This window comes from Phaenicophaeus curvirostris, chromosome 3 (genome assembly GCF_032191515.1).
Source record: "Phaenicophaeus curvirostris isolate KB17595 chromosome 3, BPBGC_Pcur_1.0, whole genome shotgun sequence".
In the NCBI taxonomy this organism is placed as follows: domain Eukaryota; kingdom Metazoa; phylum Chordata; class Aves; order Cuculiformes; family Cuculidae; genus Phaenicophaeus; species Phaenicophaeus curvirostris.
In genome coordinates, this window is record NC_091394.1 from 18,474,802 (window position 1) to 18,489,823 (window position 15,022).

A 15,022-nucleotide genomic window follows, 5' to 3' on the forward strand; every position below is an offset into this window, starting at 1 on the left:
GCTGAACACCCAGGAAAATCGTTTAACTTGGCTCCAGTGGTACATTCAGGCAAGACTCTGGACTTGCCCTGAAGCAGCACACAACCCAAACCTCACTGCACCATGAGAGCCACCTCTGACAAGCACAGTGGCACACATACGGGAGCCCGCGGCCAGCTTCCCAGTGCTGCTGGACAGCAGGAGAAGTGGGCAGAGGAGGGACACAGGGGAACTTCACAGCCCAAACACAGCTCTTACCTGGACTGTACTGACAGTCAGAGGCTTCTCTGCCTCTCTGCCCCGCTTCCAGTCACGAGATGTTGCCACTTTGCTCTGGAATCCATCAGCCCTCTTGGGAAGCCCCACAGGCTGATAGCTCCTACCAGTAGCCATGTCTCAGTCACCTGGAAAAAGCAACAACGGGACTTTGAAAATCTAGAAATCCCATTTGTGGCAGATAGGATACCCCTGTGTCTCCAGGCTTTGGCATCCTTCCTATGTGAACAGGGGGCCTCCCCACCCTGTTTCTTGAGCAGACCCTGTTAAAGCTGCGGAGTTGGGATTCATAGAAGTAAAACCCTGAGTTATTTCCCCCCTTCAGCCAAGCAGCAAGGCTGGACAACCTGTGACAAGCAGTCTGTGCGCTCCTGAAGCAGTCTGAGATCTGTATGTTCCCACTCCGCAAGGGACGCGGTTTGGGACGCACAAAGCAGCTCCACCGTCAGTGGGCTACTGCACTTGTCCTCTGGCGACGACGGGGACTCCTAGCCTGCCCCAACCCACCCGGCATAGTGAGGTCACAGAGCAGGAGGCAGGGCTGTGGAATGTGATGTCAGACACGGAGGGGTCCTCAGCGCCCACCAGGTCCCTGCAGAGGTGTGGTGCCTGCCCGCAGCCCCCCGGATCCAGAGCAGTGTCTGTCAGCTCAGGGGAGAGGGGGGAGACCGCGAACACATCACGAGAGCCCAGGCCTCCCAAAGGGCTGCTAATGCCCACACAGCTCCAGCAGGGAGTTCCCATCCACCTACTGCAAATTATGAAATAACTCTCTCCAAGAAGATGACATCTGTTCATCTTCCCCACACCTCCCTTAGGTTAGAACTGCTCATGAGTCAAATAGGTAAACTGAGGCATGCATCTTATGAAGCAGCATTATTTCTTTCTTTATTCGTGATTGCAATTGCAGGAGCATCTCCCTCTGGCAAGCAGGAAAGTCCTCAACCTTTATCAAAAACTGAAGAAGTTTATAGGCCATATCTTTTCAGGGCAACACCACCCTCTCCCCAAATTTACAGCCTATCACAAAGCTAATACAAGGCAGTTACTCAGCTGCTTTTAATAAATTAGATTTCTCTACCCAATTTGTTGTATATAAGTTCTTAAATTCCTAAGTGTATCTTGTACTGTACCAGAAAGGTATCAGGAGATAACATTTTTCTTCTCCAAAATACTTGCTCAGCCATTTCTTGGTGAAAAACAGCTTATGCAAACATATTTTGCAGGAATATTACAAGTTCAATTCAGCAAGGCCCTCCATCTTAATGCTAGAACTTCCATTTTGTAAAAACACAAGTAGCCGAACTCTCGCACATACCAAGGCCCTGAAGTCTCTTTTTGATTGCCCTTGGGCTGTGCATTGCAGCTCCATAAAATCCCACATGGAAGACCAGGAATGGGCAATAGCACAGGGCTGTACCAGGCTAGGAACATCCTAGGGATGCCCCTAACCTGGGACCCAGGGAGGCAGCAGACTTCCCGAAGGGGAGGGTCTGTCTGGCATATCAGACCCTCTGTTCCCCTCGGAATGGAGTCCTCTGCCACTATAACCTGTCTTTTCTTCCCCATAGAGGTAGCTATAATATGGAGGTAGGGCCTGTCTGATTGTGGCAACATCTCTGGGGTAGATGAGCTGTCATCCACATCTATTGCCTGACTTCCATCTCCAGAGCCTCACAGCCGCTGTGCAGAGGAAGCTGGGAAAGCGAGGAATTAGTGATTGATAGGAATGGTTGGACTCAATTCTGTGAGTCTTTTCCAACCTACCGATTCTGTTATTCCGTGATTCTGTGAATCTCAGATGGAACCATGGCTGCAGAGGTGGTGATGATGTTCCTCCTCCTCGCAGGTCGATGTCAGGGTCAAGCTGCTAGACTACCAGAGGCTCTTGCGAGCCACCTCTTTCCTGACAAGCATCTTGGAGGGCTGTGTGCAAGAGACCATCCTCCTGTACTATTTCCAGCTGAGGAACAGGCAGCACATTGCCTTCACCTTCCGGGACATCGGCATTCTGTGCTGTGAAGACAACGGCCTCTGCATGCAGTTTTATGCTGACTGTGTCTATTTTAGCATGTGATATTCTTCCACAGACAAGTTTTTATCCATTATGCAGAACTTACTCCTTATTTGATTTCATTACTTTATTTGAACAACAAATAAAATAAGCAGATCTTCTAAAAATGCAGCAAGATGAAGAAAAAAACCCCAAGCTTCTCAATAAAGTCATATGTTTTGGTAATAACTCTGTAATACAGTAAGGTAAATTGGAACGTGACGTTCTTAATATATTATAAGTCTGATACACTTCATGAGAGACGCCTAGTTTTGTCATTGCATTCCAGTTTTAACATAACATGGTCACATGGGTCACGAACACGTTGAACAGAACTAAGGGAACAGAAATATGAGAAACAGAAGAGACCTGCAAGTGCCTCCTGTCCTACTTCTATTGGCTAGGAATTCTTTATCATTCTTCCAGGCGGTTCCTTTGCCAGCAACTCTGTAATCTAAAACCACATATTTAGGGGAGGAAGCATATATTTTTCCTGGTATCCTAGATCTTCCTTCTTAACTTCTCATTACTTTGTTCATAACTCTCAAACTGGGGCTACCTCCCGTAAACTCTCTTTCCCTCTTGCCTTCCAGTATCAATCTCAGCTGTTATTGTATTCTTTGCTAACACAAACTCTTACTTTAAGATGTACACTTACTTTGGACTTGAGGTTGCCTTATGTAGTCCTGATCTATATCACAGTCCCCTAACTTTTCCCTCTCACCTTTCTTGACTAAATGGTCTTGTCTCACAGAACGACCATTATGACTCCTGTCCATCTGCCATTTCGTCAGGTCCAAGTTTTGTTCAGCCCATGCAATTCACTTATTTTTAAGCAATAACCTAATTATATTAGTACTGTGATCCAACTATACCTTGCAACTGCTACACTGTGTTTATATGAACTTGTGTCATGATTTAAATACGTTGCTGTATACTCCTGAAAAATCAAAATCCCATGTAACATCAAAAGAGGTTAAAGTAAGTAAATTTTGCGTTAAGCTTTAAATCCTTCATATGTGGAATAGCTAAAGCAAGTTTGTCAGGATATTGAACTCTGACACTGACACAGTTTTGTGGGGTCTGCATTCCAAAATATAAACTCCAGCACAGAAGGCTGGTCCTGAAATTGTGCAAATGACTCTGGTATCCATATTTCAAGAAGACTGCTGAAAAAACAGCAAAGATATTTTATATATATATATAAAACTATATATAATAGAAGAGATGATCAAGCAGTATTTGTGGGCTAGAGAAAATTACATACAAGATACAGTCTAGCTTAGTCTTTTTTATCTTTTCAAGAAGATTTGAGTTACCTTGATTGTATAGTGGAAGTACTTTCACAGGAAGAAATTATCAGTTCCTGAGGTGATTTTAATGTCACGGAGAATAGCCTAGTAAAAAACTAAAGCCATGGAAATTTAGATTAGAAATTTTTTAACCATACAAATGGTCATCCAAAGGGACAAAGCTCTGAAGGCAGTGGTGGACTTTCATTCTTTTGAATTCTTTTAACTGAATGCAGATACCTACCTGGAAGATGTGTTTTTGACACAGATAGTTTATTGCACTCAAGAGGGAGTTAGCTGAGGGAAATTTAAGGGCCTGTGGTGACACGACATCAAACTGATCACTAAATGGTCCCTGCAAGCTTTACACTCTATGAATCTACTGATATCTTGTACAGAGATGCATAAACCCATCCCAGACAAAAAACTGAGACAAGTCTTAAATATTTTCCCTCAGAATTTCTTATGGTATTTAAAACATGGGCCCCAGAACTGTAATGGACCACTGGATTTATTGATTCTAGTCTCCTGTTTTAACACGTCACGGTGTTTTATAATAATTTTGAAAACAACCTCAATTGTGCCTCCTCAAGGACTGTTTCACAGCCTTACTTCTCTGCTGACTGAATTTCCATCCCTGATCTATTCATGGTTACCTCACCCCTATTCATTCCCATGATGGCATTGTCCTTCAGTTTTTGCTCCTGATGTATATGAACATATTTATGTAAAGTAGTCGTATCTCTACTCAATTTTCAGTTAGATAGGTGGAACTGCAATTTTTTTTTCTTCCAATAATGCATGCCTCTGTCCTCCTGCTTACCCTCACAGCCCTTCTCTGCATTTCTTTCAGTCTGAGCTCATGAGTGCTGAAGGATGTTTCTATTATTTGCCATATTTCATTCCCCATCACTGCACTCTCGTTCCTTCTTCATCCTTCACTATTCTCCATTTCATGATCCAACCTATTTTTCATTATTCTATTACTTTCATTCACTTATTTCTTTCCTTTTTATCCATTCACTCTGCTCTACTTCCTTATCCATTCATTAACCTGAAGTTTTAGAAGTATCACTCTAGATTACATCAAAGTCTATAACTAGGCTAATATCCTGTCTCCAGCAGTGTCTAGTGGCCATAAATAGACAGGTGAAAGTATTTTGTCATACTGTGGTAATTCTAGTCTCTGGTAAATTATGATTACTGCATTAGAGCTGTCTTCCTATTCCTCAGCACAATCAACTTTTCTTCAACAAATCAGACAGGCATTTACCAAAGAACTGTTGGTTTTACCACGACATTCGGCAGCAAATTCTTTTCAGAGTTTAACTGTATGTTCTATTTCTTTGCATTACTTGTGAATCTAATTGCATTTCTTATCACCTAGTACTTATATTGGAATAGAAACCAAACAGCTGTTGATAACCCTGCTCTCTTTACCAAATAAAAAATTACTAGCGTATTTAACTTGATTTTCTACTGAAGTTGTTTCATTTATTTGGTTACCCTTCTCCTTTTTTTTTTTGTATTCTGATTCTACTCTGTCCATTTTCAGGAGAAGGTACTGGAACTACGTAGAGTATTCCGAGACTGGGTACACATTTCCTGTGTACATTGATATTATCGTGTTTTCTGCCCTATTTTATCTTATCCCTGGTATCAGTTGCCTGATAGAATGTTTTCTTTTCTGTAGAACTTTGAAGACCTTTTTCTAAGAGGTAATAATTAGTTATCACTTAGCACATATACAGAGTCAGTCATGCTGGATATAGTGTTTTGTTTCTCTCTATGACATTTTACATCCATTTTATGCTGTCATTCTACTCCTTAACTCTTCTGTATCAGCCAGTCTCATCAGGTCTTCCTGCACATTCAGTTGTTGTCTCTAATACCCCAAATACTTTGAGATATAAACACCTGTCACTTCAATATCCATCCAGACTTCCATATCTTTTATGGATATGGTGAGCAGATTGTACTCTACTTGCAATTTCCATATATGCAGAAAAATGATCATTAATTCCAAACTTTTAATCATCATTCAGTCATCTGAAGGACTTGCATCTTATCTCATCATAGGATAATTTTTTGAAAAGCATTTGATGACCAATCCTGATGAATGCCTTTTGAAAATCTGATAGACATTATGAACAGGATTTCTGTCTTCTCTAGCACTTTATATGTTTTATTAGAGATATATGACCCATAAGGTTTTCTTGACTTCTCCAATGCCTGACATCTGTCTATGACATCCATAATTATATTTTTAATCATGTTTGCCACTGATTTTTCTGTATAAGCATCAGATGTATGAAATATTAGATCTTACAAATGTCATTAAAAATTACCACTATATTTTGGTTTTCTGGAAATTTTATGCAGTAGGTTAAAAAAATGAGTTATTAGCCCCACTACTTTGCAGTTCCTTAGGAACTCCTGGGTGAAAATTGTCTTGTGCTAGTGATTTTATAATACTGCCATTTTTTACTTTGAATATTCTGTGTACATTTTAATTTAAAATTTGTCCTTCCACAGCACCTGTGCCAAATGACAATCTTAATGTCAACCCCTAGCACCTGGCACAAGCCCCAAATCCTATTACAAACTCCAGGAACTAACCCCATTACAAATGCTATCCTAAGTAAAGCTCATCTCATAACTAAAAACCTTAATATCTAACCCCAAACAAAACCCAAACCCATACCCTCTAAGCCTTATCCTCTAAAACCTTAAATTTAAACTCAGGGATAGACTTAAGGTTAGGATTCAATGTGAAATTTTAGGTTAGGTTTTATGTCTGTGTTTAATGTTAAATTGAGGATTTGATTTAGTGTTGGAGTGAGGGTAACAGGGTATGGCGAAGGATTATGGCCAGGTTTATTATTAGGGCTTGCAATTATGATTATGGAATTGGGCAGAATAGAGCTAGAGTTCAGGTTAGGACTAGATTTGGGAGTTGTGGCTATGCTTCCAGCCTACAATTTGATTTATGGTTTGGATTTATGATTAAACTTCAGAGGTAGGCTTTGGATTAGGGGCATTTACAGCTGGAGTTATGGTTTAATGTCAGTGTTCAAATCTATATATTGAGCTAGAGTGCAGTAATTAGGTTCAGATTGGGATTTGGGTTTGACTTTAGCATTACTGTTAGGTTAGTGCTAGGGATAGCTTTGGAAGTTAGGGTTTAGGATTAAAGGAAGGCTGTTGTTAAGATTTAGGGTTAGATTTTGTGGTTTAGTTAGGGTGCAGTAAGGGTTCAACTCTTGAGTAAGACTAAGGGTAGGTTTAAAATTTCGGTTAGAACTTGGATTTGGGTTAGAGTTATGTTTAGGATTTGGCTGTTTTAATTTTAGTGATTATAGTTACTGTTTGGTTTTGGTTAGGCATTAGGGTTTATTATTAATATTAAGGTATATGATTAGTGTTCATTTCTGGGCCCCTCACCACAAGAAGGATGTTGAGGCTCTGGAGCGAGTCCAGAGAAGAGCAACAAAGCTGGTGAGGGGGCTGGAGAACAAGTCTTACGAGGAGTGGCTGAGAGGGCTGGGGTTGTTTAGCCTGGAGAAAAGGAGCCTGAGGGGAGACCTCATTACTCTCTATAACTACCTGAAAGGAGGTTGTAGAGAGGAGGGTGCTGGCCTCTTCTCCCAAGTGACAGGGGACAGGACAAGAGGGAATGGCCTCAAGCTCCACCAGGGGAGATTTAGGCTGGACATTAGGAAAGCATTCTTCACAGAAAGGGTCATTGGGCACTGGCAGAGGCTGCCCAGGGAGGTGGTTGATTCACCTTCCATGGAGGTGTTTAAGGCACGGGTGGACGAGGTGCTAAGGGGCATGGTTTAGTGTTTGATAGGAATGGTTTGACTTGATGATCCGGTGGGTCTCTTCCAACCTGGTAATTCTATGATTCTATGATTCTATGATTATTAATCTTACATTTTTTAGGGGCTGTTATGCTTAGAGGGGTTACATTTTTAGCACTTGTTTGGATTCCATCAGTCTTTATCAAGGCTATACTGAGTTAGAATTATTCTGTTTCTGGATAGACATATATATGGAGCCAAATAGCCTGTTAAAAATATTCTTATGGATAAGGAAGACAGATATATGGATTTTAGTTTAGACGAGAAATTATCTCAAGTACGCCCCCTGGTGCTGTAAGCATTTTTGTCTATATTTTCCATTAGGGCCAGTTAATAAGAAGTTTCAGCAAAGAACAATAACATTTTTGGAGGCACTGAGTAGTAAAGAACTGATGGTATGATAAAAGCAGCATCAGCTCAGGCAGAACACAATCAGAAATGCGAGTGATGGCAAGGACCCAAACAGACTATGTGAAGTTCAAGCAAGATATTATCCAGCCTGCAGAAATCTAAGTTAATCACATGAAATCCCTCCTGTTTTCAGAAGGAATACAGCCAGATGACAGCAAAGTTGAAATCATGGCCAAAATGAACCATCCACCACTAACATAAGCAACAAGAATGTAACATTTCTGTAAATACTTGGATTCACTAAGGTTTTGATGTGGTACATATTTTTAGAAGATGCTTAGACTGCTTTACAGAATTGATTATTTTGTAGAAATGCAACTTGGACAGCAGTCACAAAAAGTACAGCAACAAACACAAGCAGGACTCCTAATTAGTCAGGGTATATGTTTCAAGAGGTCTAGTCATCATTCAGACAAAGAAATCCTGCAAAGGATTAGGAATTTACTTGCTATAGGATCAAGGTACAGTTTCATGTTTATGTTGAGCTTTCATGTCACCCAAATTATTACCAATGAATCCTGGCAACTGCATTTGCAATAGGTTTTATTTTTCCTGCATGAATGCAAAAGAGCAGATTGCAGAACTATCACTTAGCATGTATTGCTGTGATCCTCTAAATCTCTTAACAGCTTTATTGAGCTTGAGGCAAAAGGCAAGAAGTGGTATGTTGTGACAGCCATCCACAGCTGGGCACCATTTTACCTTCAGACCTGCAAGGCATGGAAATAGCACACTATGATATAGAGAAAAGATGCTAACTGTAAGTGAAGAGTCAAAGTGGAGAATAAACCACAGTTTTTGGTAGTGTTACATTTAGCACAAAGATTCTTATTCATGGAAAACACCAGATAAAAACTACCTGGCAGTTGTATTAAAATAAGCACGTAAGAGACAGCAACCCCTATGATGCTGTATGGACGTCTGGAATTGATGCCAATATCTTCTGAGAGTGTAGTTTGTACAGCTGTCTTTGAATGTTGATACTATGACACACTTGGCCTACTGACACAGAGGCTGAAATAGTGGTGATGGCTTGATCCAGTGTATTTTGACCTCTGATCCACACAGATCTGTTTGTCCTTCATCCACACAGATTAAGTTTAAGTGAGCAAACTGCAGTTTATACAAGACATTGTTTCATAGGGAAGATTTAGGAATAAAGACTTATGAATTATTCATTATTTAATAACCTATTATTAATGAATTAATAGTAAAAATTAATTATATTGGCTCACCAGAGAATTTATGGTTGGGAGGGCTCTTTGATACTGTGCAAAATGTTTCTCAGGGTCTGGAATGCCAAAATATTTGTACAGGCTGTAGTACTTCTGCGTCTCATAAGCAGTGCTCTGGTTCAGCTTGGTGTTCATGGTGGTGCTCTGTGATCCCAATATACTCACTCTACAGATGTTAGAAAGCTAACTCACAGATTTACCCCACATGACTGTAAGGAACCCTCCATTTTTCTTCTTTTATAAATTTCTGAAATTGAGATGATATTTCTGAAATTGAGATGATATTTCTGAAACAGTTGATGTATCTCCAAGGTAATAAGTTCTGATAATCAATACTTGCTTATGCTCCTCACTACAACACAATCTAAAAATTGAAGGGTAACACTGGTTCAAACTACATATGTGGAAGGCAATATTGCATGTTTGGGGCTGCTATTTTAGACAACCCCATAGTCGTCTGCTTTGGCTGATCAAATAGGCTTTCCCACGTGCAGAAGACACTATCCATGTGCAGTGCTTCCTGATGTGTTCCACTATTGTTCCTTCCTATATATACACCTTTACAGATTGTATACTGTGCTGAGAATAGAAGATAAAGACATTCTGTTTTCTATTGATACATACAAACTTTTGAGGTGGAAGAGGCCTACTTTAATGCTGGTTTCTATAGATCTTGCTAACATTAATGGAATGCAAGCAATTCTAAAATTACCCAATTCAGAGAAACTTTCCTAGGCTGACATTTACCAGACTACATTTAGACATTATGCAGCATTGCAATAATGTAATGTTATCTAGACTACTTTTATTGCCATGCAGAGAAAGGGAGAATTGCAGAGTTAGATTCTTCTTATCTGAGTGTGGATATCTGATGTAGATCAGGTAGTTCTGAAAAGCTGTCCAAAGTTAGAGCAGAGAAATCTCAACCCCAGTCTTCCCAGAATGTTAGTTTAGATTATACATTATTTCATTTTACAAAGAATGGTGTAACTGGCATTTTTTAATAATTATTTAAATTTCCATGTCTTTTTTTGATCTTGTAGTTTTCCCATATTAAACTATGTGAGACGCAACAGAAGTGGTTTATAGTTAAACATCACTTCTTAGTGTTTTGCTCTTTTCCTGTTGAACGTATTGCTAAAAGAAAAACAAAAGCAAAAGCATCTTTCAAGTATAGATAGATGCAGCTGCAGTTCATCTTTCCCATCCTTAGGATAATATGTTGTACATTACAAAGGCCAATGTCTCCACTTACATCTATCTTCCACCTATTACTAAATCAACAATGTTACATGTAGGACACTTTATGATGTTAATATTTATGATCTGATTCTTTCTCTAATTGAAAAAAAGGCACATCATATTCATTTACAGGTGCTTTTATGTGGCACTGGACAAAATTTCCACAGCGATCTTCCAAACAGTATGTCCCTTCCAATTTAGTAGAGGTTCACCATCCTCGTAAATTTTTATGCCATCATATAAGGTATATATTCTATACTATTTCAGTCATAATCTTGTACAAACCTTGTCACCAAAGCCACGAGCCCTAATGATGTTTTTCCAAGTCACTGGTCTAGTAGGATTTTACTTGTAACTTTAGGACAAAGTCCTTGAGGGATGACAGCCAATTACACTGCAATTTTCCAAGATCAGTTAGTATAACCATGGTCAATTTTGTAAGCATATGTTTTTCTGGATTAGAAACTGTAAATTTTTCTGCCCGGGTGAAATCTAATTTTCTGTTTTGCTTCTATACTGAAGAGAAGTGTCTCTTTCCAGTCTAGTTGTGTGAATGTGAAGCTAATACTAAAGTAATTATTTTCAGGTGTGCTTAATTCATCTTCTATTTCTACTGATTTAGATCAATGCTTTAATCAAAGCTTCAGTGATTACAAACGTTTTCTTGTTGTAGCTGGAGGATGTGAGAAAGAGTTGACAGTTTACAGCTCCTGTGCATTGGGAGCTTGGAAGTTAGTACAGACTTCCATGTCAGTCTTGTGTGAACTTACTACAGGTAAAACGAATTTTTTTTTAATTGAGATATAAGAGTAACTGTTCGATGGATTCATCACTCATTAGCATGCACTGTAGCTGTTGGGCTGTAAACCTATCTGAGTAGTCTGGCTCAGGGAGGAAAATGGAAAGGAAAAGGGCACTTGTGCTCTATTGTTTAGGTTTTTCCTTTATATCTGGGGTCCAGATTTACCCCCGGTGAATTCACCAATAATAATTAGTATGATACCAGTGGAAGAATCACATGGCCATGTGTATGGCCTTTCCGTTGCAAAGTGTTTGTATTTCTGTAAGGTAAAAAATGTCATGTATAATAGCCCTACACATTTAACACATCCTGGTTTAATCTCCTATCTGAACTGCTTGCAAAAAGACTTTACTTAAAGCAAGTAACAGTTAAGATGTTGCCATTACACCAACATTCCAATGTCAGCCGACACTGAGAAAATTGTTTCTGGATTTTCTGTTCTTTGTTCAGGATTAATGTTCCTTCAGACCATATCTCTTACCATGCTGGGTTTTTTTCTGCATTAATTGTTAAAAGCAGTCAAATCACTGATGGAGAATAAACTTTTCAAGGACATTCAAGGGCAAGCTCTTGTTTGCATTTTTGAGTGCAGATAGATTTTTGTACAGCACGTGACAATACCTTTTCATGGAGTGCTTGTAAGTTGTTCTCTGAAACTGTTAATTTTCTTTGATGTGTAAACAGTCACAAAACTTCCCTTAGAGCTTTTCTGTCTGCCTGCACAAGTTAAGCTTTCCAAAACGGGAGCAAGTAGCACGTAATGAAACACTGCTGTTAAAATTGTGTCTTTTAGGGAGAGCTGTATGCTAAAGATTTTGAACAAAACAGGAGTTCCTCAGTTGTTTTGAAAAGTGATTGAACGATCGTTTAAATGAACAACAATAGATTAAAATCATGATCTCATACATTTTTTCCATTCACTCACAGGAATATGTTAGTCACTGAGACAGCTCTAAAGATGCAGACATTTGAACAATTAGGATATAATGATTTTAAAGAGTATCACGCGTTTCTTTTGGCTTACAGCCATTCATAAAATATGACAGAAGCCAGTTACATAATCAAAAACTGTATGGTGCCTCCAGACTCCTTTTGTGTTAACCAAGGGCATATCCCTCCACCCTACCTAGCCTAGATTTCTCGTTTAGGATAAGATAAATTTCCTCTGGCATTAAGATTGCCTCCACTGACTGTGAAGGCTTCCTAGATGATAAAATGAATGGCAAATGCTTTTTGACAGGTGGAATTGGGCAAGACAAATCCCAGCTATGTGAAACCCCAAGAAATTCACGGCAGACATTTGTTTTATAGAGGTTCTGTGCCTTCACAGCACCTCCATCCATCCCACCTAGTGATCTATGTTAGAAGGGATTCTTTTTTTCCTAATATACAACTTGCTTCTCCTTTATTATAAAGATTTTACGTTGTTCAACTAGTCACATGAATGTGGGAGATGTTATTTTGTTCTGTTTAGCAACAGCTTTTTATGCATTTGCAAGCTGTAGTCATTTTTCGCTTTTCTTCATCAGGCTAAACAAAGCCAGTTCTGGATTCCATTCTAATTGGTGTTCCTTTTTCTCAACTTTATGAAGACCTTCCAGGAAAAAAGCAGCACTGCAACATGAATGTTGTTCTGGCTAAAACCTTATAATGTAGACGAGGAGGACTGCTTGCTGTTCTTGCAGGTTGTACTCCTGTTTGTATGTTTTCCCCTTCCACAATAGGAACTGACTGGTTTTTTGGTACAATAATCTTCAGATCCTTTCCTACTTATCATGCATGTCCACAGTTGTTTAATTGTATCTAGATGCAATTTAATTACTTTTTTTTTTTTCAGTCTCTTTCTCCATTTTATCCAGATCACCTGTTACTCCAGCACTTATTCAGTTCTTCCTGGTTTGGAATAGCTTGCAAATTACCACTGTACTCTCTGTGAAACCGAGCAGAGAACAAAGCTACCTGCAGACTGAACAGTAATCACTGTTCAAAAAGGGAAAAAAATATCTGTTCATTTCCTAGTTTCTCTAGCAGAACCAGTTCATGGTTATCCTTTGTCTCTAGCTGATGAATTTGACAACTCAGTTTCCAGCTCTTTCACATCTTCCAGATTAAGATTGACATCCATTCCTTCCATGTGACATTTTTTTTTTTGACTTGGGAATCAAGTCTTCTCTGACAATTCTAATCTTTTTTACAGGGGAAAACACAACTGACTTCCAGACCACTCTAAAATTTGTTAGCAAGCCTAAAAGGCTAATAAATAACAAGAGGGAAATGTTTGCAGATGATGGGATGTTATTTAGACAAAGGCAGATGAAGGCATTTCAGAAACCCCAAGATAACATATTGTGTAGCAGGAAACATGGCATCATATGTTGACAAATACCAGTTCCAGAGGAATATTAACCACCAAATGTATTCCTGGACTCTAGATTAACTGTAACAGTGGGTTGCTATAGAAAGCAAATAAAAACTCCTGGTTCAGTGAAAAACCAGAGACAGAACATGAGAAAGAATAAAGAGGGAAGTAAATCCTGAACGGGGACTAATTCACATGTGATCATAACATGTTTAAAACTGATGAATAAAATTCTTTAGAACTGTGAATGTTATTATTGTGTAACATAATTTAGTCCAAAAGTTTACTAGAAACATTGATATTTTTGATGAGAATATGAGTGGTGGAAAAAGGTGGAAATATATATAAAATATTGTTTCTAAATATATTGTCTCAGGGTACAATATAAAGGGGGACTTCCCATCATACAGTTTTCTCAGTGTGACAAATCATCCTTTTAAAGATGCACCAGAAGTGAACCAAGAAGAGTGGGTAAGACTCAGAAAAGCTTTACAAGCAAGAGTTTTCCCCAGCATTAATAAGTGCAAGATTTTGTAGTCTGGATCAGTAACTTATTACACACAATTACCAAAGTGTTTGCACTGCTATAAATCAAATTGGTGGAAAGCTATATAGCAATGTATTTCTTGTCTCATATAAAATCACTGTAATCAGTCAGTATTTCTGTAGAAAGCTTTTAGGGAGAAGAAGAGGCTCAGAAGGGTATTTGGAGAAAAACTGTCAGATCCAAACCAAAGCTGAACTCAATACTATGAAGGTGAGGTAGCAGGGATGATAGTGCAAAGGTGTCCACAAAGGTGGAGACAAGCAACAGCAGTCTGAAGTCTCTCACCAGTTCCAGCTGTCACGGCTCTCTAGAAACTGACTCACATACAAACCCAAGTAAAGCTTGAGACAAGATTATGAGGCTACAAGTGTGTCCATCACTGGCACCAGGGAGGAAAGGGGTTGCAGAAGTTTCTGTGAGGGAATAAAGAACAAACACTGAATCACAGAATTACAGAATCACTAGGCTGGAAAAGACCCACTGGATCATGGAGTCCAACCATTCCTATCAATCACAATGAAGTACTGCTCACTCCGATAATACAAAAGTCTTTCCTGTAGTTGTATTTGTATTTACACATGCATGCTCTAGACAGTATATCTGTCACTCCCTGAAGCATCTAGGCTTCTGTGCTGTCAAGGTTTGCCTTAGACATAAATCTCCACTTAGAATAATCATTGCCCGATTAACACTCAGGAAAGAAAGAACTGAACTGTAGTTCTGGGCCCCTCACCACAAGAAGGATGTTGAGGCTCCGGAGTGAGTCCAGAGAAGAGCAACAAAGCTGGTGAGGGAGCTGGAGAACAGGCCTTACGAGGAGCGGCTGAGAGAGCTGGGGTTGTTTAGCCTGGAGAAGAGGAGGCTGAGGGGAGACTTCATTGCTCTCTACAACTACCTGAAAGGAGGTTGTAGAGAGGAGGGTGCTGGCCTCTTCTCCCAAGTGACGGGGGACAGGACAAGAGG

At 39.5% G+C, this 15,022-nt stretch overlaps 1 protein-coding gene across 1 annotated transcript in view; it reads right to left on the reverse strand.

Moving 5' to 3' along the window:
* LOC138718513 (hydrocephalus-inducing protein homolog) overlaps positions 1-372 on the reverse strand; it is a 67,242-nt gene extending 66,870 nt beyond the window's left edge. The window contains exon 1 of the mRNA XM_069853023.1: positions 253-372. Coding sequence (XP_069709124.1) covers positions 253-372 — 120 coding nt within the window. The remainder of the gene's footprint in view (positions 1-252) is intronic.
* Positions 373-15,022: the final 14,650 nt, after the last annotated feature.